Here is a 26,255-nt window from a genome sequence, read left to right on the forward strand (position 1 = left end):
TTTTAAACTAGATTTTATTTTACATTTTGTGTATTCATTTAAACTGGATTTTGTTCAGTTTTATTAATTTAGCAGGCTTTTGTCACATTTCGTTTTATATCAATTAATCGTGATTAATCACATCCAAAATAAGTTTGTATTTACATATGTGTGTGTGTACAATGTATATTTATGTTTTTGATATATGTGATATATATTCATATTTTTGTATGATATAAATCAATTATACACATATATAAGTATTACTTAAAAATATGCATGAATGTGTGTGTATTTATATATACACACATATATTATATAAACACAAACTTTTATTTTGGATTTGATTAATCGATTTGACAGCACTAATATATTCAGATGCATACACTACCAGTCAAAAGTTTTTGAACAATATGTTTTTTTGTCTCTTCTGCTCAACAAGCCTGCATTTATTGTTCCAAAGCACAGCAAAAACAGTAACATTTTGAAATATTTTTACTATTTAAATATATTTTAAAATGTAATTTATTCCTGTGATTTCAAAGCTGAATTTTTAGCATCGTCACTCCAGTCACATGATCCTTCAGAAATCATTCTAATATGCTAATTCGCTGCTCAAAACACATTTATTATTATTATTATGATGATTTGCTGATCAAAAACATTTTTAATATGTTGAAAACAGCTGAGTATTTTTTTTTAGGTTTCTTTGATGAATAGAAAGTTCAGAAAAACAGCATTTATCTGAAATAGAAAATCTTTTGTAAAATTCTAAATGTCTTTATCATCACTTTTTTATCAATTTAAAGCATAATAAAAGTATTCATTTCTATAATTTCCTTTAGAAGAAATTAGCTTTTAAATGGCATAGTGTATAATGTTACAAAAGCGTTTTATTTCAGATAAATGCTGATCTTTGGATCTTTATATTTATTGAAGAATCCTGAAATAAATGTGCTCAACTCTTGAATATTGAAAAATAATAATAATATTAATAAATGTTTCTTGAAAAGCATATTACTATGATTTCTGAAGGATCACGTGACACTGAAGACTGGAGTAATGATGCTGAAAATGTAGATTTGAGCACAGGAATTAATTATATTTTAAAATATATTCAAATAGAAAGCAGTTTTTAAAAAAAGTAAAAAAATATTTCACAATGTCACTGCTTTTTCTTTTCTTTAGATCAAATAAATACAGGCTTGGTGAGCAGAAGAGACTTTAAAATCTGATGCCGCGTTCCAGACAACCCTTAACCTGTGTTTTTCCGACCTTCTACCCGTGAAAGTGCATTGGAACGGCAGTCAAACCCGTGACTTCCCACTCGTGAACTCGTACTAGATCGATGTACTCCCAGTTAAGAGTTCTGACGTAACATAGCCCGCGAAACAACAAAGTCAGCCCAAAGTAAGCTCAAAAATGGAGCTTAGGACAATATAACTTTGCAATCAAATTTATAATAATATAAAAATAATAGTAATTCATAAATGTGCCCAGGGAGTTTGGCGTGACTTGCCTGGAACGCTACAAAGTCGTGATTTACCAGTTCAAAAACCTGCCTGGAACACAGCATTACTGTTCAAAAACTTTTGACTGGTAGTGTATACACATATACATATATATTTTTTTTTTTTATGAATTGAGCTTACAATAATAACCCTGATTTAGGAGATCAAGAAGAGACCAGTCAGAGGAAAAAGCAAACCTTTATTCCATTTCTTTTCAACCTAGAAAGAATACCACTTTATGAAAAAGTTCCAATAGTGTTAAAAGACCACAGTAAATAGGTAAGTTAAACCCTCTTCATATATTTTTACCCACATAATATTTCAAAATAGGTCCTGAATTTCAAAATAAACAGTTGTGCAAAGCCACTGGTTACATTTCAAATCATCAATCACAGGCTTAACAGAGAATGCAGCGGGAATCACAGTAGGCACAACAGGAGTGTTCAACATCGCACCAAATAAAACAGCCACAGTGTTTCCCATTTTTAGGATTTTATAGGAGTATAAATATATATCTGTTTGTGGGCATCCTTTAGATTTGGCACAGAAACCTTGCTTCATAAATCAAGCATGGGTAATTATAACACTAGGTACCGTAAACCAAAATCTTTAAATGCATCAAACTGCTGCAAACAACAACGGATGGTTTCTTCATCAGCTAAACAGTGGATTGACTCCAGAACTGGATGGCTTCTTTCAACATTAAAGTCACTTGAGTCAAAGCATTCATAAGAATGAAAAGTGCAACTTGTTAGAATCAGGGCTATAGTGATTTTTTTTTTTCTCAAAGTGTCCAGGTGCTGTCCAAACATAATTTAAACAGACTCACAGCGTAGATGGAAAACACTCTGTATGCAATTAAAAAATAAATCTAGCAATGATCAGAAACTTTAAACACAGCAGGGCTATAGTTAACAAAAACATTTAAACGCATTGCTTTCTACAACACATTCAATTATTTTCTTGTTGGGCCAGTGAAAAGAACAAGTATGAGTCTGAACAACCGGTCTGACTGGACTAGCTAATAAAATCTTATTGTTAAGCCCTTCAAAGCTGATTTAGCATTCACAGAGTTCATCTTTAACATAGCAACAAAAGCCCGCTCCTTTTCTAATCCACACCTGAAGAAAGAATTCACGTGTGCCGTAAATGTGTGCAATCAGCTTCAATAAATGGTCCAGCAGCCCTCAGAACATTTCAAACGTCTCCCATTAAACGTCATTCACGATCGTGAAAAAGCAGCCAACGTGTACTTTCGAAAATCTACACATCGTTTCCTTCTGTATTACACATTTCGCCCAGTAATCAACTGAGAAAAGAATAAACAAAGACAACCACGTAACTCTACCCAAAACGCCCGGAAATCAAATAAAACGAGAAGCCACAGAACCAACATCTACAATATGCATCGAATATGTTTGTAACACTCCAAACCTGAATTTTTGAGCGATGATAGACATTGTGTTTCAACGTACTTGACATGCTATGGAGGGATGAGACGTTGTCATTATTAATATTATTTTGTATGCGTTAGCTGTTCTATGTTTATGAGTGGTGACACACGTCTCATTATGAATAATTCAAGTTTCAAAATCACAGTTCAAATGCTTCGATTCATCCACCGCTGACTCATCTGACTGGGTTTGCTCACTGGAAAACAGAATACAACACACAATATTAAAAGCCTGATTGGTCTTGAAACAATTTCCACTGAGGTAAAAACTGTTACATAATGTAATGCAATAAAGTGCCAACAGATGGTTTCTTTATTACAGTTTTATTTGATTAACGTAAGCAGCTTTTCCACTGTCAGGCTGAACGCTTCTAAGTACGATAGGAAATGGCTACAGTTAGATTCCGGAATGGACTGGTTAAATGACTAGTTCACTTCCAGAACAAAAATGTACAGATAATGTTCTCACCCCTTTCCATCCAAGATGTTCATGTCTTTCTTTCAGTCGTAAAGAAATTATGTTTTTTGAGGAAAACATTCATATAGTTCATAAGTTTGAACTTCCAAAATGCAGTTTAAACGCAGCTTTAAAGGGCTCTAGACGATCCCAGCCGAGGAAGAATGTCTTATCTAGCGAAACAATTGGTTATTTTCGAAACAAATTGACAATTTGTATACTTTTTAACCTCTCTGCGATGCGCATGAATAGTCTGTGTAATCCGGGTCAATACAGTTAGGGTGTGTTGAAAAACATCTCGTTTTCATCTTCAACTTCAAAAACGTCAAAATTCGCTAGACAAGACGCTTTTTCGTCATCTGGGATCATTTAGAGCCATTTGAAGCTGCGTTTAAACTGCATTTTGGAAGTTTTGGGCACCATACATATTTATTATATGGAGAGAAATCCTGAAATGTTTTCCTCCAAAAACGATGTCTTTACGACTGAAGAAAGGAAGACATGAACATCTTGGATGACAATGAGGTGAGTACATTATCTGTAAATTTTTGTTCTGAAAGTGAACTAATCCTTAACAGTTTGACTCAACGGTGGAAAAGCTGCTATAGCTGCATAAGCAAATTCGATCACGTACTATGCTGCAGTTCCTAGTTGGGTTACATAGGTTACATTACTAGCGAGATGTTCATGTCTTTTTTTCTTCAGTCAAAAAGAAATGAAGGTTTTTGAGGAAAATATTCCAGGTTTTTTGGACTTCAATGGGGATCCACTGATTGGAAGTGCAAATTGCAGTTTCAAAAGGCTCTACATGATCCCAGCTGAGGAATAAGGCTCTTATCTAGCAAAATTAGCCATTTTCTAGAAAAAAAAAAAACTAATTTATATACTTTTTAACCACAAATGCTCATCTTGCACTAGCTCGACTTCACACATCACGTAATCATGTTGAAAAAGGTCACGCATGCATGACATAGGCAGAAGTACCAACCCAGTGTTTACAAAACGAACGTGCAAAGAAAGTCAAATGCCCCTTACAAAAAAAGGTAAAACAATAGCCCTTTTCACACAGTAATCCCAGTAAACTGCCAGAAAATTACCAGTACGACTTTACCTGTAAATACAGAAATATACTGTTCACACACGCAACGGCGTTCAGGCTTTTTAACAGTAAGATACCATTCACACAACATCACCAAAATGCCGGTAAATTCGTTTATGCATTAGTTTCAGTATCTGTGCAATTTAACAAAGTATAGTGACTGGCATGAGGGGATGATCAAACAGAACGCGTTTTTTGCACTTATAAACCCAAGACACGCATAATAGTATTAGAGTGCGGATCGGGCTGCATTTTTCTGTCCGAGCCCGGCCCGCGTCCGACAGAGCAGTAACCGAGCCAGACCCGAACCCGACAGGCATTAAGATATTTATGTCCAAGCCCGATCCCAGCCCGACACAGTTAAAATCTTTTTTTTTTTCTCATACTAATGACACATGCACTTTTTTGTGTGGAAAGCCCGCTTTTATTAAGCAACTGTAGGAAGGCGTTCGGAAATGTCAACAGCACACGGGGCAAAAAGCGCTGTTATAACACAGGTGCACTATCGCGCTGATGTAACCGAGCCCGACCCGAACCCGAGCATCCTTTCTAAATATCTGTCCGAACCCGGCCCGGCCCGACGAGTGGGTCGGGCAAGTGGGTCGCGGGAGATTTTGTATGGGTCGCCAAGTCGAGCACTATTTTTCAGTGCGCTATATACTCTTGATTAAAATTTATGTGTAGTTCACCTATTAGCCGCACGAGGGAGCTCGTCGTTTTCTTCTTCTTCTTTCTTTTTTGTTGTTGTTCTTTAGCTGCGCTCTGCATCGCCTGTTTCACACAAACTTCGTCTGCAGTGCGTATGCGTTGCATATTTTTTTCCGCACCCACGGATTGGAGCGTTCACACTGCACGCGGTTGCTGTCCAGCAGTACGTCCCAGGAGCAGTGCGTTTGCAGCAGAGAAGTGATCGTTTCGGCAGAGTATTTTTTGCTGTGCTGCATGCGCTGAATTAAAGTGACAGCACATTTTTCGCTGTAAAAATGAACATGGATTGACACGAAAATGTCCCATAAATGCATATAAATGAAGTCCACTGTTTCACAGTCAACACGTGGCTTTTTGGCTAGGTTTAAAATAAGGAAAAGTACAGTTTTAAAGAAAAAGGGAACATAATACGTGCACTTGTCCAGGTAGAAAAGTTCTTTAAAGGATTGTTTTTAATAAAGATTGAATGCGAAACCAGCATGAGAGCCGATTGTTTCTGTCTGTGGTAAGTTTTAATTAAAATATTTTTTGATAGCCCAATTTCAACTAGAAAAGGAAGCTATAGCCTCCCTATGTTGTGTTAAAATGTGTTGCAACTTGCTTGAGCAACTTAATATACAAATCTAGAAGTCAAGTGCATTGAATAATACGTTGTTTTTTATTGAGTTTAAACGTGCATGTCTGTTATTGTATTAGTGAACTGTGGTAAAAGAGGATCACAATGCTAAAAAAGCACTTTTGGATTTGAAATCAAAATAACGGATACATATTGTGTTTGTGTTAAACAGCATTTTCTGCAAATCTGCATTTTACTTTAAAAAAAAGTGCTTTGTCAAATATCTGTATCTCTTTTAAATAGTTAAGTGGAAGCATGACCTTAAAAATGGTCATACATAATTTGTTAATGCATAAATTCTCTTCGTGATATTTGAACTATATGGGCCTAATGTTTATTGGGTCACAAGGATTTATCGACTTTAAAATGTGGGTCCCCAGAAAAAAAGTTTGGGAAACACTGCTCTAAATAGTATCCAACTGCAGAGCCGCAGCACTGATGAATGAGAAAGAAGGCTGGGTCTTGAGCGCAACACTTGAAACAGCTCATTTAAACTGATTTAAACCAGCAGTGTAGCTTTGTTAACAGCTCTGTGTAATCACATAACTCTATAAGAACACTACGATTGGCCAATTTGGACCAAAGCAGACTTTGTTCGTCAACGCGTTCTACGTGCTCATACCAGTATCTTCATTCTGCGTTTACACACAGCATCATTCCGGCAATTTGCTGGTAATGTTACAACTACCCTTACTGGAAATTTGCCAGAACAAATTTACCGGTATTTTTAAAAAGGTACGTTAATTTACCGGTAATTTACCAGTAAAGATGTGTGAAAGGGGCTAATGATGTTTAACAATTTTGAAGTTATAGGAAAAAATTTGATGAGTTTTTCACCCAACCCTACCTTTTTGAACCAAAGTGCACAGACAAAGAACTAACCGTGTGTGACCTTTCAAACGTGATTATGTAATGGGTGAATTTTACCTTTTTTTTTTTTTTTGAAAATGGCCATTCATTTTGCTAGATAAGACCCTTATTCCACAGCAGGGATTGTGTAGAGCCCCTTTGAAGCTGCACTGAAACTGCAATTTGGACTTTCAACCCATTGATCCCCATTGAAAATCCTGGAATGTTTTCCTTAAAAACCTTAATTTCTTTGATGTTCCAACAACATCTCGGACGACATGGAGGGTGAGTAAATTATCAGGAAATTGTCATTTAGGAGTGTCTTTAAAAACATTTATGCTTCACAATATTTTAAAAACATTTTATAACATCAAGAATTTTTTTAAATTCCACATTCTCTCAATTTCATGTGGTGTAACCAAGTAAAAATGACATATAATCATAACAATGACATATTTTCCCTGAACATCTTGAATACATGCGAGAATGCATTTACGTTTAAAAATTTTTTTTTTTTTTTAAATAAATCAGTCTAAAGTTTTGGGAAGACACACCACTTGGCATTTTACTTTCTAAACTAACCTTACCATGTCATAAAAAGGTCAAATTATCAGATTTAGACTTATTCACATTGAAATACAGTCATCATATCATAGTTTCTTTTTATTTTATCTTTTTTCGTGCATGTTGGTCACACAACATAACTGATTCAGTGGAGTAAAGTTTTTCAAATACTCAGTTTGTTTTGTTAAATATATAAAAGCTTTATTAAACTACTTTGGGTCTTTGAAACTTGCAGCATTATTCAACTAAAACAGAAAGACAGGGTGAGACATATCAAGCAGTCCCGCTTCCTGTTTAAATAGCCAATAGCGTTTTCTTTTATATCATAGCTTGGGCCAGAGCCTTTGAGCTCAGTATAGTCATATTTGACAGTGTATGACAGCCAAAATTATATAAAATATAGCATTCTGTGGGGAATTCAAATGGCTCCTATACATTTTATGGTCTGCACCGATTCTGGGAAGAATATTTACACTGTCTGACTCGTTCCCTATCATCTATATAGTGCACATTATATATGTCCCATTCACCATCAAGAAAATACTAACTCTGTGAACAAGTGACCGATTTCAGCCAAAATGCAGCTTCAAAGGGCTCCCAGCTGAGGAAGAAGGGTCTTATCTAGTGAAACGATTGGTTATTTTCTAAAAAATTGACAATTTATATACTTTTTAACCTCAAATGCTTGTCTCATCTAGCTATGTCAACTCTGTGTATTCCAGTTCAAGACAGTTATGGTATGTTGAAAAACTCCCATCTCATTTTCTCCTTCAACTTCAAAGTCGTCCTACATCATTTTTGTAGAGCCCTTTGTAGCTATTTTTAACTGCATTTTGAAAGTTCAAACTCGGGGGCACCATAGAAGTCCACTATATGGAGAGAAATCCTGAAATGTTTTCCTCAAAAAATATAATTTCTTTACGACTGAAGAAAGAAAGACAAGAACATCTTGGATGACAAGGGGGTGAGGAAATTCTCTGTAAATTTTTGTTCTGGAAGTGGACTTCTTTAACTCACTCTCTGTATGTAACGCTACTTACATGCTGCTCGAGTTTGTGGTAATCTGTTGTCTTGGGTCTCCGTGCGCCTCTTGATCTCCGGCCCTCAACAACGAAGGCAATAATCTACAAGTGAAGGCGAAATAAATAGCTGTCACTTAACTGGCATTTGACATCTTTAAAATACAGCAATAAAAAACGCAACACTAACCTTGCGCTTGTTGTGACTGGCGATATACAGCACAGCCACCAGAATAACAGCACAGACCAGATAGGCAAAGAAGTGGCTGTTCTCCGCATTCTCCTCTGGTTCATAAGGTTGCTTGCTGTTGTTCTTCTTTTCTGCTTTGCCGTTAGATGCATCCAGTTCATTCAAAGTCTCATCACCAGTATCAGTCTCACCTTCAACCTCACCACCATCCTCATTTTGTTCGTCTTCTTCTGTAGGGATCTCAGGTACAGGTGTCTTCTCTTCGCTCTTGACATCCGTTTCTTCTCCAGCCTCTTCAGGAGGTTGAGGGTTCTCATCAACCTCTTTGTTTTGGTCAGCTGGCTTCTTTTCACCTTTTTCACCACTTTGTTCATCTGCACCGTCTTTATTCTCCTCTGGAGGCATTTTATCATCAGTTGGTTTTTCTACACCATCTTCCTTAGGTTTAGAGTTTGCTTGTTCATCACCGCCTTCATTTTGTTGAGCGATGGTCGTCTTCTCTTTAACCTCGCCATCTAATTTTGGTGCACCTACGTCACTGTTGCTTTGTTGATCATCTGTTTCAGTTTGGGAAGGAGTGGGCGGCTTTTCTTTTTCGTCAATATTTAATTTATTTTTTTCTTTGTTAGGGTCAGTTTGTGTTTGACTCTCTTTACCTTTTGCCTCATTATCACTGCCTTGAGCAGTTTCTTGAGGATTTTCAGCAGCTATATCTTTGTCCTCTGTTTCATGCTTTTTTGACACGTCTGCGTCATTACTGTTTGGGCCATTTGCGTTTGTTGAAACAGTTGTAGCCACAACCGCCTCAGGGATTTCTTCTGGACCACCACTCGGCAGTGGATTTGAGCAAACTGGAAAAATCACAAAACAGAAACATCACAATACAATCTTGGGCATAACACACCATTCTGTGTCCCATTTCTACAGTAGAGCGTGTTTAAGCTCTTCTAACACCTTATTAAGACACTTCATGTTGGTTTTCGCTTTATTTTTTATTCTGTCTGTATATATTTGCCTATTTAGATTCAGCATATGGCAACATGTAAACAATGGCGCCCTCAAGCAGCAAGTCACTCCTATCTACGTAAATGTCAAAAGCAGGAATGTGGTTGATCCAGACACTCTCTATCACCTCAGTCCCCAAAACTGTGTCACGCAGTGCAAAAGTGGGGGAAATGTCGCACTTTAGCTCAATAATTAGCCAACAACATGTTGAATAATAGTATTGATTTTCTTCTTATATCCAAATGCAGTGCGCACGAGGACACGGATTTAAAAATAAACATGTCATGAGATTTATCCATCTATATTCGTCTCCCAATCCCACAAGCATCATCTGACTAACAGAAGAATTAGTTGAATACGTTAACTTACCTTGATACAAGCAGAGGGCAACAATGAACAGCGTCGTTAGGCGCATCGTGGCTTCAGACAGTGACTACAGTGACAAGACTGACAAGAGTTTGACAAAGCGCCTACGTTGTCAGGAAAGCCAACGCGTTCCGGTAACGTTACAGGGACTTCCGTGTTTACACACAATAACCCCCACGGTATGATACAAAACCTGGACTGGACTCTGGTTACGCATCTACTAGTAGTCGTTTAGAATTGCTTTGAGATTGAGAATGTCCTTTAAACACAATTTAATTCATGACACCTGATACAGAATTGTAGAATTAAAATGAAATGAAATTCACAAATACTCGTTTCAGGTCTGTAGGTTCTTTTTTACAATTAATTTTCAGCATTTTCAGTTAAATTCCAAATACACCAACTACTAGGCCTACTGTACTATATGCCACGTAAAGAAAATTGCGGTCAATTTAAATTTCATTGTATTTAATGAATGATCGTTTTATGAGCCCATAGTGGGGAACATCTAATTTATACTATATGGGAAGACTGGGGCTAGTTGTCACGAGATATATTTGAGAAACTACCAGGTTTTGAGTCAAATATCCAATTACACAGATGTGACCCCCCTGCTGAAAAAAACAGCATATGCTGGTTAGGTATGTTTTGGTGCTGGGATGCTGGTTTTAGCTGGTTTATGCTGGTCCTTTGCTGGTTTATGCTGGTTTATGCTGGTCCTTTGCGGGTTTATGCTGGTTTATGCTGGTCCTTTGCGGGTTTATGCTGGTTTATGCTGGTCCTTTGCTGGTTTATGCTGGTTTATGCTGGTCCTTTGCGGGTTTATGCTGGTCCCTTGCTGGTTTATGCCGGTCCTTTGCTGGTTTATGCTGGTCATGTTGCTGGTCAAGGACCAGCATAAACCAGCTAAGGACCAGCATTAACCAGCAAGGGACCAGCAAAAACCAGCAAGGGACCAGCATATACCAGCTAAAACCAGCATCCCAGCACCAAAACATACCTAACCAGCATATGCTGTTTTTTCAGCAGGGCCTGGACCACAAACCAGCCATAAGGGTAAATTTTTTGAAATTGAGATCTGAAAGCTGAATAAACAGCTTTCCATTGATGTATGGTTTGTTAGGATAGGACAATACACTGCAAAAAAAAAAAAAAATGCTACTTGGATTTTTTGTCTTGTTTAGAGCCTAAATATCTAAACATTCTTAAATCAAGTCAAAATTAAGTGAGTTTTTGCTTAGAACAAGCAAAATAATCTGCCAGTGGGGTAAGCAAAAAAAATCTTATTTCAAACAAAAAACAAGATTATTTTGCTTGTTTCAAGCAAAACGCACTTAAGTTGGACTTGTTTTTTCTGAAAACAAGACAATAATTTTTACTCGTCTAGAAAATGTTTCTTGATTTAAGAATTTTAAGATATTTTGGCTGGAAACAAGACAAAAAAATCTAAGTAAGAAAAACATTTTTTGTAGTGTATTTGGCCTTTAAAGTTGTACAAATGAAGATCTTAGCAATGCATATTACTAATCAAAAATTAAGTTTTGATACATTTATGGTATAGACAACTTACAAAATGTCTTCATGGAACATGATCTTTACTTTATATCATAATGATTTTTGGCATGTATTGTTGGCTATTGCTACAAATATACCCGTGCTACTGTACTTATGACTGGTTTTGTGGTCCAGAGTGACAAATGTGTGTTTCTCTATATGTGTTTTTTTTTTTTTTTTTATGTTTGTTTCCATCTAGAACCATTTAAACCATCTTAAAGTGCAAAAATATTTATTCCCCCCAAACCTAAATTACAATATTTTTTTCCCCTGATAAATATACAAGATGCACAATAAAACCACACTGACAAACATTCAGACATTTCTTTCAAGAGCTTTCAGAAAATATCAACATCAATTAGATGAGAAAATAAGTATTCTATATAGAAGTGAATAAATATGCTTAAAGGGATAGTTCACCCAAAAATGAAACCAGTCATCATTTACTTACCCTAACGTTGTTCCAAATCTGTATGAGTTTTGTTCTTCTGCTGAAAACAACTGTGACCCTGGACCATAAAACCAGTCACAAGGGCCAATTTTATTTTATATTTGGATGAGACACAACTATTTAAAAATCTGGAATCTGAGAGTGTAAAACAATCAAAATATTGAGAAAATCACCTTTAAAGTTGTCCAAATGAAGTTCATAGCAATGCATATTACTCATCAATATATAAGATTTGATATATTTATCATAGAAAATCTACTAAATATCTTAATGGAACATGATCTTTACTTAATATCCTAATGATTTCTAGCATAAAAAATTGATAACTTTGACCCATACAATGTATTGTTGGCTATTACTACAAATATACCCAGTTTCTGGTCCCCACTGACTTACACAGCATTTTTTTTTTTTTTTTTTTTTTTCAGATTATGGCAGTCGATGGGGACCAACAACTGTTTGGACTCCCAAATTCCTCTTTTTGCTTTTTATATTTTATATTGTTAAAAATGATTTGGGATGTGGCCAATTCAGTTGAATTCCATCTCATGAACGTCCTTCCTAATTCCATCTTCCACCAGAGGCCACTCTCGCCATACATTCACCCTCACCAGAACTAGTCCTCCTAATAGGAGTGCTCACTTTCAGGATGTCAACACCCACATCCGTAAGGTGTTACATGTCACTGAATGCTTCCATGAGTACATAAATGATGTGAAATGATGTGTGTTAGCAGCATAGGTAAGTTTAAAAGAGGGCTAGCAAACACAGGGCATTTGCATTTATTTTCCCCTGTGTTCTTTTTGTTTTGTTTGTTTTAGTTTTTTATTTCGTTTAAACTGTTTTTTGTTGTTCTTTGTTTGTTTTCTTTTGGTTTTGTTTTGCTTGTTTTGTGTGTGTGTGTGTGTGTGTGTGTGTGTGTGTGTGTGTGTGTGTGTGTGTGTGTGTGTGTGTGTGTGTGTGTGTGTGTGTGTGTGTGTGTGTGTGTGTTTAGTTTGCTTGATTCATTGTGTTTTCTTTTGGTTTTGTTTAGCTTTTTAATGTTGTGTATTTTGTTTTTTTGTGTGTTTAGTTTTTGTTTCCTTTTGGTTTTGTTTTGCTTAGTTTTTGTGTGTGTGTGTGTGTGTGTGTGTGTGTGTGTGTGTGTGTGTGTGTGTGTGTGTGTGTGTGTGTGTGTGTGTGTGTGTGTGTGTGTGTGTGTGTGTGTGTTTAGTTTGCTTGATTCATTGTGTTTTCTTTTGGTTTTGTTTAGCTTTTTAATGTTGTGTATTTTGTTTTTTTGTGTGTTTAGTTTTTGTTTCCTTTTGGTTTTGTTTTGCTTAGTTTTTTTGTGTGTGTGTGTGTGTGTGTGTGTGTGTGTGTGTGTGTGTGTGTGTGTGTGTGTGTGTGTGTGTGTGTGTGTGTGTGTTTAATTTTTGTTTGTTTTCTTGTTTTGTTTTGGGTTTTTTTCTTGTTTTTTATGTAGTTTTGTTTGTTTTTTGGTGCATTTAGTTTGTATTTGTCGTTTTATTTTGTTTTTTGTGTGTTCAGTTTTATTTAGTTTTTTGTTTGTTTTCTTTTGCTTTTTTGTTTTTCTTTTGTTTTATTTGCCTTTTTTGTTTTATTTAGTTTTGCATTGCTTTTTTTGTTTTATTTAGATTTTGTCTGCTTTTCTGTGTTTAATTGTTTTGTATGATTCTTTTAGTTTTAGTTTTGTGTTATTTAGGTAGTTTTGCTTGTTTTGTCTTTTTATGTAGTTTTTTGTATTTAGTATTTTAGTTTTCGTTTGATTGTTTTTTATTTTGTTACTTTTTTGTGTGTTTTTGTTTTATTTTGGGGGTTTTTGTGTTCAGTTTTATTTAGTTTTGTGTTTAGTTTATTGTTTGTTTTCTCATACATTTTCTTTTGGTTTTATTCGGCTTGCTTTTGTTTTTTTATTTTGTTAGTTTGTTGTTTGTTTTCTTTTGTTTGTTTTGGTTTTATTTTGTTTATTTGTTTTTTGTTTGTTTCTTTTGTTTTTAAGTATAAGTTTTGTGTTATTTTGCTTGTTTTTGTCTTTTTGTTTAGTTTTTTGTATTTATTTTTTAGTTTTCATTTGATTGTTTGTTTTTTTGGGTGCATGTAGTTTTTGTATGTTTTCTTTGTTGTTTTCTTTTGTGTTTTTTGTGTGTTCAGTTTTATTTTGTTTTTTTTTGTTTGTTTTCTTTAGCTTTTCTTGTTTTTATTTTGTTTTATTTGTTTTTTGTTTGTTTTATTTAATTTTGTTTTGCTTTTTTGTTTTATTTTGATTTTGGTTAGCTTTTTACTATTTTGTTGTGTGTTTAGTTTATTGTTTCTTTCTTTTGTTTTTAATTTTGTGTTATTTTGGTTGTTTAGTTTTTTGTCTTTTTGTGCTTACTGTGCATCACCTACATCCTGAATATGGTAAGATGGGTTTAAAAGACTAAATTGGCACTAAACCAATTTACATATTACATTAATTAATTAATTAATTAATTATTATTTCTACATTATTTTTATACAACATCTAGATATTAGATTCAATATCAGTTTTACATTTAATATTTATTTACAACTGTATGCAAAATTAAAACATTAGTTAAAATGGTGCCAAATGTGGAAAACTCTGTATTGTTGGTAGAGCACTGTTTCAGTATATTTGTTTAATAATTAATAATTACTAAAATATTTATTTTAAATATATTCAAATAATTATTTAATGATTATTTTAATCATTTAAAAAAATAATAAATATTTATGTTCTTTTTAAATGTGGTGCAAGTATAGTCTGAACTGTAGAGGGCAGTGTAAGACCATGGATTTGTCAAAGTTCACATGCCTATATGTGTAATTCTGTCTAAATTACATCACCAATTCAGCTTTTTCTCAATGCAGCACAACCCTTTTCCTCTTTCCCTGTCTCTTAAGAATAAGCCTCTTTCAATTAGGCTGCACTAAACTTCAAATGCATCGAGAACTATGAATGTGATCTGTCAATTAATTTTAATTAATCATCTCACTCATCACTAAAGTGAACACAATGTTAAAGAGAGTGAAGTGTTTTTGAAACTGATTGAAGTTCAGCTCAGAACTCAGAGCATGCATTGACAGGACTCTCCAGAGACGGACTGGAGCTCCTCCTCCAGCAGCAGAGAGTAGAACAGACTCTGAATCTAGAATGAGCAGACAGAGGGCCAGACTCACGCCAAAATCACAAATAAGACTGGAACGTGTTCCTGAGAAGAACACAAACCCAACAGAAGACCGAATCTTAGAAAGCAGAGCAGTCCAGTAGATTTATAATGCTTTCTAGTGTCTCTTTCAGAGCAGATGTCCTCTTTAATTTTAATAACAAAACGGAATGCTTTATGTTTCTCCAAGTCCTCTGTCTGGGTTCTTTAAAGGAATAGTTCAGCCAAAATCAAGCTTCTTTCTCATCATTGCTCACCCTCATGCTGCACCCGTATGTTTCTCTGCCCAAAGATTTTGGTGATTTTCCATGTTCTGCTCTCGTTATGTGTGAAAGTGCAGCATGAACATTCTGCCTGGCATTTTCTTTTGTTTGTTACAACATTATTTTATCTTGTTCTATTTGTTTTTTCTGTTTAGTTTTCTGTTTGTTTTCTTTGGTTTTGTATTGCCTGTTTTTCTCATTTTTATTTTGTTTTTGTTTGTGTTTTCTGATTAGTTTTCTGTTTGTTTTCTTTTGGTTTTGTTTTGCTTGTTTCTTGTGTGTGTTTAGTTTTTTTTTCTTTTTTTTCTTTTGGTTTTGTTTTTGTTTTGATTTGCTTGTTTTTGTTTGTTTTGTTTTTCTTTTATTTTTGTTGTTTAGTTTTATTTGGTTTGCTTTTAATTTTTTTTTTTTTTTCGTTACGACTTTTCACACAACATAGTGTCTAGAATCGTATGATCACAATCAGGTTAAATTGAGAGTTTTGCTTTTTGTTTTGTTTTATTTTTGGTGTTTTGTTTTGTTTTTCTTTTGGTTTTGTTTTAACTTTTTTTCTTTTCTTTTTGTTTTGCTTTGCTTGTTTTTGTTTTGCTTTTGTTTGTTTTTTGTGTTTTTTATTTTCTTTCAGTGTTGTTTTCCTTGTTTTGGGTTTTTTATTTTGTTTTGCTTTGCTTGATTTTGTTTTGTTTTTGTTTTATTTTTGGTGTTTTGTTCCGTTTGCTTTTATGTTTTTAGTGTTTAGTTTGTGTGTGTTTAGTTTTTTTTTTAGTTTGTTTTCTTTTATTTTATTTTGGTTTTGTTTTCCTTGTTTTGTTTTATTTATTTTGTTTTGTTATTTTTGTTTTCTTTTTGTTTTGCCTTGCTTGTTTTTGTTTTGTTTGCTTTTATGTTTTTTGTTTTGTTTGATTTTTGTTTTGTTTTTCTTTTGGTTTTGTTTTAACTTTTTTTCTTTTCTTTTTGTTTTGCTTTGCTTGTTTTTGTTTTGCTTTTGTTTGTTTTTTGTGTTTTTTATTTTCTTTCAGTGTTGTTTTCCTTGTTTTGGGTTTTTTATTTTGTTTTGCTTTGCTTGATTTTGTTTTGTTTTTGTTTTATTTTTGGTGTTTTGTTCCGTTTGCTTTTATGTTTTTAGTGTTTAGTTTGTGTGTGTTTAGTTTTTTTTTTTAGTTTGTTTTCTTTTATTTTATTTTGGTTTTGTTTTCCTTGTTTTGTTTTATTTATTTTGTTTTGTTATTTTTGTTTTCTTTTTGTTTTGCCTTGCTTGTTTTTGTTTTGTTTGCTTTTATGTTTTTTGTTTTGTTTGATTTTTGTGTGTGTTTAGTTTTTGTTTGTTTTCTTTTTATTTTATTTTGGTTTTGTTTTCCTTGTTTGTTTGTTTTTTTATTTTGTTTTGTTATTTTTGTTTTGTTATTGTTTTGCCTTGCTTGTTTTTGTTTAGTTTTTTCCTTTATTTTTGTTGTTTTGTTTTATTTTGTTTGCTTTTAAGTTTTGTATTGTTTCATTACGACTATTCACACAACATCATTTCTAGAACCATGAATCACAATCAGGTAATATGGAATGCTTGTTTTTGTTTTGTTTGGACTGTATTTTTGAATGCTTTATGTTTCTCCAAGTCCTCTGTCTTTGTTCTTAAAGGAATAGTTCAGCCAAAATCAAACTTCTTTCTCATCATTGCTCACTCTCATGCTGCACCCGTATGTTTCTCTGCCTTCTGCAAAGCGCAAAGATTTAGCCGATTTTTCATGTTGTGCTTTCGTTATGTGTGAAAGCGCAGCGTGAACATTCTGCCTGACATTTTCTTTTGTGCTCCGCGCTGAAAGTCATACGGGTTTGTTACAACATGAGGGTGAGTAAATGACTTCGTTTTCTGGCCCAAACTGGCTCCCACCAAATAAAAATGCCTTTGTTTTTTGTCAGACCATGTGCGTGAGATTATCTTTCCAATGTAAATATGTTCTGCGGCGAAACGATCGGCCTAATCTTTATCTTGTATGACCTTAACGACTGCCATGAATAATTTGTTAAGATCTTGCACAACATGCAAATCATGTTAATGTTAATCAATGTTTTACTCCTCTGTTGGAGACAAAACCCCTGCAGCCTCAAATACTCCACCAGGCCTAATTATAGTCCTGACATTTAGTACTGAAAACGATCCCTCTTATTCTTCATCTGCGTTTCCTTCTTTAAGGTCAAATGGTCGTAAATAAAACATTAAGAGGCGTTCTCGGGCACGCGGCCAGGTGATACCTGTCTTCGGTGGGAGCTGCCAGCTGAGACGCTGCCAAATGTAATGAGAGTGTTGATCAAACAATCAATGAATATGTTAGCAGGAATGTATCTACTGTAACTGTCCATCAAGACTTTCCCGTTACCTACAGGTGGAACAACTTATGGAAAGGCCGTCACAAATGCTGTTCTCACTGTGATCTCTTATATTTGGAGGATTGAGACTTTAATAATCAGACACGGCCAGTGGGAGACAGCAGGAGACCTTCCTCTTTGAATATCTGAAGTTGCCTACAGGTGGAACAACTTATGGAAAGGATTTTAAAGCCAAGGAACCCCAAACATGATTTTCCACTTACAGAGGACCTCTATACTCTGGGTGAAATATGGACAAACCCAGCGATTAGGTTGTTTTGTAAATGAACTCAACTTTTGCTTAAAAATTACTACATGTGACCCTGGACCACGAAACCAGTCTTAAGTAGCATGGGTATATTTGTAGCAACAACCAAAAATACATTGTATGTGTTAAAATTATCTATGCCAAAAATCATTAGGATATTAAGTAAAGATATTTTGTAAATTTCCTACCATAAATATATCAAAACTTAATTTCTGATAAAAAAATATGCATTGTTAGAACTTTATTTGGACAACTTTAAAGATGATTTTCTCAATTTTTTTTTAATTTTTTTTTTGCACCCTCAAACTACAGATTTTAAAATAGTTATTCCAAATATTGTCCTATCCTAACAAACCGTACATAGATGGAAAGTTAGTTTATTCACTGTTTAAAATCTGTGTGTAAATCTCAGTTTCCAAAAATTGACCCTTATGATTGGTTTTGTGGTCCAGGGTCACATATTTCTTAGGTTGGAATTTTTTTTTTTAATATGTTCAATAAATGAACATTTATGAATAAGCCAAATAAATTATAATTAAATAATAAACTTTTTTTTTTACATTTCTTATTAATAAATGTTCACCTTTTGATTACTGCTATAGAAAAAATTACCAAGTCACTGAGTTTTGTGTGTGTGTGTGTGTGTGTGTGTGTATATATATATATATATATATATATATATATATACACACACACACACACACACACACACACATACATACACACACACAATATTCTATTTAATAATTAAATAAATTTATATATTTAATTATTATTATATATTATTGTAAATCTATTTAAATTATAATTGATTTTATTTATTTTTAATGAATTTTGGGGGTTTATATTGTTAAACATTTTATAATAAAATAAATAAAATAGTTTTTTTTTTATAATACAATTACATTTTATATATAATATTACCATAATAATATAAAAAATAACTACCCAGTAACTGAGTTTGTTCATATTTCACCCAGCATTGGATTGTATTTAATCTAACATTTTTGCTTGAGAAAAACATTATGTTCAATATTATAAACATATTTTGATTTAATTATTATGAATGCAAATTCCATTTTATAAGAATATTTATAAGAATATATTTTAATGCACATTTTTGTTTTCACTGTATTAAATCCAAATGATTAAAATAGTATGCTTTTTTTTGTACCTACTGTTAATGTTAAATGTATAAAGCTGAAGAGAAACCTTTTCAGTTCAGATCAGGGTTTTTATAGTTACCAAAAACTAAAATGAAAATGAAAACCAAAAAATAAAATGCATTACCTTAAATAAAATAAATGTATAACATTAACTGAAATTAAAAATATATATATTTCTATTTCATTTATTGCAAAGGCATCATAGTTCATGTTCATTTAGTTTAAAATAACTCAAATTTAAACTGAAATAAATAAATCATGGTAACTTATGTTATTTCATTTCATCAAAATAAGTTAAACACTTTTTTGACCTTTTGTAAGTATATGAGATTCAATTCGATTTTTAGTCTGTTTACTATAAATTAAAAGTATTACTTAAACATTTAAGGCAGCAAATAAACTGAAGTTTTTAAGATGAAACTGGTAGTTGTTGTTTTTTACAGTGATACAGGCATATTAAAAAATGAAAATGACAAAATGCAAAATTACTAAAACTTTCAAATTAAAATGAATACAGAACAGAATATAAAAATGCAAATTAATTCGAAATATTAATAAAAAATTGATTCAGATTTATAAAATTAAATGGGTTGTTGGTTAAATAAACATTACTTACACTATCAGAATTTTTAATTTTTTTTTACATTAACAATGTGATCAATATTGTATTTAACAAAAAAAGCCAATTTAGTAATTTTTGGAATTTTACATTTATTCCAAAATAATAACTCAAGGCTTTAACAATTTAAAGGGGTCATCGGATGCAAAACTCACATTTACATGTTGTTTGAACATTAATGTGTGTTGGCAGTGTGTGTACACAACCACCCTACAATCATAAAAATACACCCAGTGGTATTTTTTTAATTTTTAAAAGGAACATCCCCTTTTTAAAATCAGGTCATTCTCAGCTTCTTGTCATTGTGACGAAACACAGTTGATTGACATGAACGTTTTATCTTAGACCCGCCCTCACCGAGCTCAAACAGTCTGAATACGATCGCCATTGTGTGACTCAGGTGTAGAGGAAGACTCTAATTGAGCGACTGAGGTGTTCCGTTGTTGGATGTAATAATGAACATAGCAGTCCTCATTTACTCCCGACATCTGAGCCACTGAAGATGCAGAGGATTAACGTTACTTTCGTTTTTAAAAGGAAAGCGACGATCCCGATCTACATATGCATCTATGTTCTTGTGAATCGCTCCTGATGCCGCTTCACCCACAGCAGAACTGACTATAAGGTTTTTTTGCATCTTTGCAAATGGTCTTTCTTAATAATGTGCTAGTTGGCAAGTTTTGCGGCTAAAGTAAACATCACGTCTCATCATCCTGGACAGAGAGGGACGAGCAGAGCTCATTTGCATGCAAAGGAACAGGCAATAAAATGAGCTGATATTTTGCAGAGCTGATTTTGACAAGGTAAAAGGGTGTTTTTTACACTACTATTGAGAAATTTTAACCAAAGTATATTATAGACTTTTCATTAAGACCCTAAAGAATCATATGAACTTGTGGAAAATGGGCATCCGATGACTCCTTTAAGTCCAAAATGAGGACATGTCCTGGGAAAAGAGGACGTATGGTCACCCTATCATATATCTTTCAATACTGTTGAAAATCATGCCAGGATGCATCTGAGAATGCACTCAAACAAGCTTAAATAAGAGAGTTTTAATGTATTTATCTAAAATGATTGACATTTGAAACTTCATTCATGTGAAAAAACAAAATGAGAGTTTGGAGGTCTCTTCTGAATCCACAGCACTGTCAAAGATATAAACTGTCTGTGTACTTGACATTGCTCTTCCTGTGAACTGTTTCTATGAATCATCAAGTTCAAGCATTCAGTCGTGAAACAGAGTCATGTTTTCCGCCTCACTTTATAGAAAATTATTGATGAAGCTTGAAAGGCTACAAACACCCCCTCGCTGCACCTGAAGGCTAATGCAGTTCCTGTCATGACACAATACAGCCAATTTCATCCATCGCAAATCCATCTCAGATTCTCACATCCCAAACAAGCACATCTGAACGGCAGGTTCAGTTAATCAGCAAAACGAAAACAACGTTGTTCCTCCTCTTTCGGAGGCTGACAATCAGGCCGGCCGCTCTATTAATCTGGCATTGCACTCCAGAGCTACTCAAGCTGATTTATGTATTCTTTTGTCTTAATATTGATTGTCGGAGTAGAGGAATGTAAACACAATGTCAAGTGATTCAGACACATCAAAGGCCAAACCTGGCACGAATTCAAGATCAAAGCCGGGCCCACCGGCAGACGCTTGGCCAGGGGCCAGCGCGCTCTAATGAGCTGAATTAACATGTATTAATTCTGACCTTGTGAGGAGCAGACAGATGTCTCTTATGAGAGAGAGAGTTCAGCGCACACTTCTTTGTTCAGCACACACGTTTAAAGGGGAAGGTCTCCTGCTGTCTCCCGCCGGCCGCCATCAGATTATTAAAGACACAATCCTTCAAATCAAACAGATCACAGATGTGTGAGGGGCTAAATGTTAGACATATGACATGTTATTTACCAGAAACAATTTGCAATATTAAATTAAACCAAAAAAAATATATATTTTTTTTATGGCATTCCATGTGTGCTGATATCTCATATAACAGCAATTGTATTACCGCTTTAGTCAAAAAAACAACAAGAAAGCATATTGTGTGGTCCTATTGTGTTTGGGGTCCGTGCTTCTGACCTTTCTATTCATCAAATTATCCTGAAAAAAGAAACCATGTATAAGGGTTTACAATGAAATTAATGAAAATTAAATTTTGCATCATAAGAATAAATTTAAAACATATTAAAATAATTCATAAAATAATATCTAAAAGGATGTGTGTAGTTATTTTAAATTATGATTATATTTTACAATATTACTGTATTTTTGATTATTTCAGCCTAGGTGAGCTTATGAGACTTATTTAAAAACATTTAAAAATATTACTATCCCAAAATGTTTCGTTTCAGTGTTAACTAAGCATCATATATTTTTTATTAAAATCAGCAAGGCTCTGATTACCTGCATATTAAATTATATAAATCTATTTAAATGATTTTTTTAATTAGATATTTGGGTTTAAATTTATATAATTTTAGATTTAAACAAATATATTTCGTTGATATATTATTATTGTATCTATTTAAATGATAATAGGTGTTTTATTAACTTTTTGGGTTTACATTTTTTTAAACACTTTAGAATGTATTTTATTATATTAATAAAAATTCTATTTTTATTTTTTAGCTGCAATGTAGGGAAGCTTCTTTTGTCCACTACAAAACAAAAAAAGGATAAATGATTGCAACTTTTTATCTAAAAAAAGGTCAGAATTGTAAGATATAAAATCCAATTCGAAGGAAAAATAGACCAAATTCTAAGATATAAGAAAAAACGAAAGAAAAAGAAAAAAAAAAAAAAAAAACGAAGATGAGAATTTGATTAAGATGGCCAATTAATTGTTTCATTGTTCGTTTCTTAAATAAATATTCGGGTTTCATTTATAAACTAGAATGAAATATTTTATTTAATAATTAAATACATTCCTATATTTAATTGTAATTATATATTATTTAAATTAAATATAATTTTATATTTAAGCAAATATATTATTATTATTATTATAAACATCTATTTAAATTGTAATATAATTTATTTATTTATTTATTTATTTATTTATTTTTATTCTACTCTAATACTTTTTTGTGGGGTAAAAATTGTAAAAAAATAAAATAAAATTAGAATAAAACATGTAATTTTAGAATAAAATAAAATTGTATTTTATATATTATATTTTACTTGGCTGAAAGCTTGTTTCCATTACAGGATTTTTCTTTCTATGCGGAAAAAAATGAATTGCATAAACATAAAAAGAGAATTGTGACATATGTATTACATATCTCAATTGTAGAGTAGAATTAAAAACATGAAAAATGGAATTCTGAGAAAAGAAAATCTGAATTGTGAGACAAACTCGCAATTCTAAGGGGAAAAAACTAATTCTGAGATATAAATCCACAATTGCAAGAAAAAGTCTGAAAAAGTCAAAATTAAATTAGCTCTTATATTTTTTATTTAATTTTTTATTTATAATTGCATCTTTTTATACATCATTTTCTGGGTTTAAATGTTTTTACATTTTCGAATAATATTTTAAAATTAATAAGATTTATATATTTAATCATATAATTCAAATTAATGTAATTTTAGAATTAAATAAAGAAGAAATAATGAATTGAAATATTTGTTTTATGAACTTTTTATTATATAAGTATATACCAATTGTTAGGGTCATAGTTAAATAATGAAACCACAAATACCATCACTGCCTAAAATATTAGCAAGGTGTATTCAAGATGCAGTAGAAGATAAAATGAAAATAAAATGCTAATGCAACGAAGTGCAACACAATTAAATAATGTCTGAACTCATCAGGTAAACACAAAATTGTGCTGTGCCTGCAACTCCACTGGAGTTAACAAGCACTTTTCCAAGAATTGACTTGGAGAAAACAAGCTTGGGAGAATAATCACAGATATCTTTCTCCAGCCAATCTCTCTAACAGGCCAGTCATATTAAAGTCACTCAGCCCGGCTCGCTGTGGGTCGCGCAGCGCGTGCGAGCGCTCTGTGTGTCTGTGTGTGTGTGTGTGTGTGTGTCTGTGTGTGTCTGTGTGTGTGTCGGTGGGCGTATGGAGAATAGGCCAGCGCATCAGAGTCCTAGCCTTAAGGAGCCAGGCTTTCTCTGTTGTCTGACAACTCATTACCTTTAATTTGGTTGATGGGTCTAGAGCTAAGGGTACACACAGAGACACGGGGCCCCAGAGAGCATTGCAGGGCCCGGGATGATGCAAGGCACATTTCTCGCTTCTCTAATGACTGCTGAGCAAAATAAAATATAAGCTTTTGTGTGCATGTGTGTGCGTGTGACTGACAGGTCTGTACCTCACCTGAGGGCAGAGAGGGAAATGAGCGCTCAACGTGTGTCAACCTGTCTGTCTGCATGCTCGCGCACGCACGCGCGCCGTGTCACACAGACGCATCTGACGGAGGGGGCAGTGCAGCCGTATGCTGTTAAAACCCCTCATCGTTGAATCATATGGGAACCAGCACACACTGTAAGACATCATTAAGCAATTAGTGATAATGATGCGTTGCATTTCCTCAGACTTGAGTTGATTGGCTGCTGCTGGCAGTGTGAGGCACATCGTTTACCTCTCTGGATGGAGCGGCTCTGAATCTAGTTATGGCACATTAATGCAGAGCAATATTATTCCAGTGAACACACTCACAGATATGTTCATGGGAGCATGGCCGTACCCACCACTGAGGTCTTATAAGATATACCTCTTATATATAAGTTGTGCGTAATATAATTTTAAGCCTAGTTTGGTGCTGCAAGGTATAGAAGAAAAGTAAAATGTAAATTATTTTATTTAAAAAAATCTCAATTGTGAGAAAAAAGTAAACTCAGAATTAGGAGATATGTATTACATATCTCAATAGATAGATATGCAATTACAATAAAAAAAAACTCAGAATTGTGAAATATATAATCAAAATTCTGAGAAACAGGTCAGAATTTTGAGATGTAAACTCAGTCAGAATTGTAAGACATATATTTAGAATTGCAAAAAACAAGTCAAAATTTAAAAATATAAAAATCTGAATTCCGAGAAATTGTATTTGAATTGTAAGACATATATTTAGAATTCTGAGAAATGTTGAGATGTAAACTAAGAATTACGAGAAACAAGTCAAAATTGCGAGACGTAAACTCAGAATTACGAGAAACAAGCCAGAATGGCAAGACGTAAACTCAGAATTCTGAGAAACAAGTCAGAATTGCGGGACATAAACTCACAATTCCAAGAAACAAGTCAGAATTGTGACGTAAACTCATAATTCTGAGAAAAAAGTCAGCATTGCAAGACGTAAACTCAGAATTACGAGACACAAGTCAGAATTTCATGATTGTAAACTCAGAGTTCCAAGAAAAAAGTCTGAATTTTGAGATGTAAACTCAGAATTCCAAGAAAAAAGTCAGAATTCCCAGTTGTAAACTCCGAATTCAGAGAAAAAAGTCAGAATTTCATAATTGTAAAGACAGAATTCAAAGAAAAAAACTCAGAATTCCGAGAAACAAGTCAGAATTCCCAGTTGTAAACTCCGAATTCAGAGAAAAAAGTCAGAATTTCATAATTGTAAAGACAATTTCTAAGAAACAAGTCAGAATTTCGGGATGTAAACTCAGAATTCTGAGGAATAATCTGAATTGCGAGACGTAAACTTAGAATTCCGAGAAACAAGTCAGAATTCCAAATTGTAAATTTAGAATTCTGAGAAACAAGTCAGACTTGTGAGACGTCAAGTCAGAATTATGACAAACAAGTCAGAACTCCGAGTTGTAAACTCAGAATTTCAAGAAAAAAAGTCAGAATTTCGAGTTGTAATCACAGAATTCTATGAAAAAGTCATAATTGTGAGATGTAAACTCAGAATTACGAGAAACAATTCGGAATTGCGAGATGTAAACTCAGAATTACAAGAAACAAGTCAGAATTGCAGATTGTAAATTTAGAATTCAGAGAAACAAGTCAGACTTGTGAGACGTAAACTCAGAATTATGACAAATAAGTCAGAACTCCTAGTTGTAAAAAAAAGTCAGAATTTCGAGTTGTAATCTCAGAATTCCATGAAAAAGTCATAATTGTGAGATATAAACTCAGAATTCCGAGAAACAATTCGGAATTGTGAAATGTAAACTCAGAATTCCGAGAAACAATTCGGAATTGCGAGATGTAAACTCAGAATTACAAGAAACAAGTCAGAATTCCAAGAAGTAAACTTAGAATTCCGAGAAACAAGTAAGAATTCCAAATTGTAAATTTAGAATTCAGAGAAACAAGTTATACTTGTGAGACGTCAACTCAGAATTATGACAAACAAGTCAGAACTCCGAGTTGCAAACTCCAAGAACTCCAAGAAAAAAAGTCTGAATTTCGATGTAAACTCAGAATTCCGAGAAACAATTCAGAATTACAAGAAACAAGTCAGGATTTAAAAAATGTTAACTCAGAATTCATAGAAAAAACGTCAGAATTGCAAGATAAAAAAGTAAGAATTCCGAGACATATATCAGAATTTTGAGATGTTAAAGCAGAATTTTGAGGGAAAAAGCCAGAGTTGCAAGA

General features: G+C 33.5%; 1 protein-coding gene across 1 annotated transcript; it reads right to left on the minus strand.

Annotated features, from left to right (window-relative positions):
• Positions 1-1,669: 1,669 nt before the first annotated feature.
• On the minus strand, positions 1,670-9,965 carry tgoln2 (trans-golgi network protein 2). The gene is made up of 4 exons (XM_073819241.1): positions 9,820-9,965; positions 8,446-9,296; positions 8,277-8,360; positions 1,670-3,140 (listed from the first exon to the last, which is right to left on the minus strand). The coding sequence occupies exons 1-4, from the start codon at positions 9,863-9,865 to the stop codon at positions 3,138-3,140; spliced, it is 984 nt and encodes a 327-aa protein (XP_073675342.1). The 5' UTR covers positions 9,866-9,965; the 3' UTR covers positions 1,670-3,137.
• Between the last annotated feature and the right edge of the window lie 16,290 nt (positions 9,966-26,255).

Source organism: Garra rufa, chromosome 15 (genome assembly GCF_049309525.1).
Source record: "Garra rufa chromosome 15, GarRuf1.0, whole genome shotgun sequence".
NCBI lineage: Eukaryota > Metazoa > Chordata > Actinopteri > Cypriniformes > Cyprinidae > Garra > Garra rufa.

Coding starts and splice junctions, on each gene's coding strand:
- tgoln2 (XM_073819241.1), bottom strand. CDS start 9,865: ATGCGCCTAACGACGCTGTTCATTGTTGCCCTCTGCTTGTATCAAG. Junction 9,297..9,819: donor TGCCCTCTGCTTGTATCAAG/GTAAGTTAACGT, acceptor TGATTTTTCCAG/TTTGCTCAAATCCACTGCCG. Junction 8,361..8,445: donor CCAGTCACAACAAGCGCAAG/GTTAGTGTTGCG, acceptor CTTCACTTGTAG/ATTATTGCCTTCGTTGTTGA.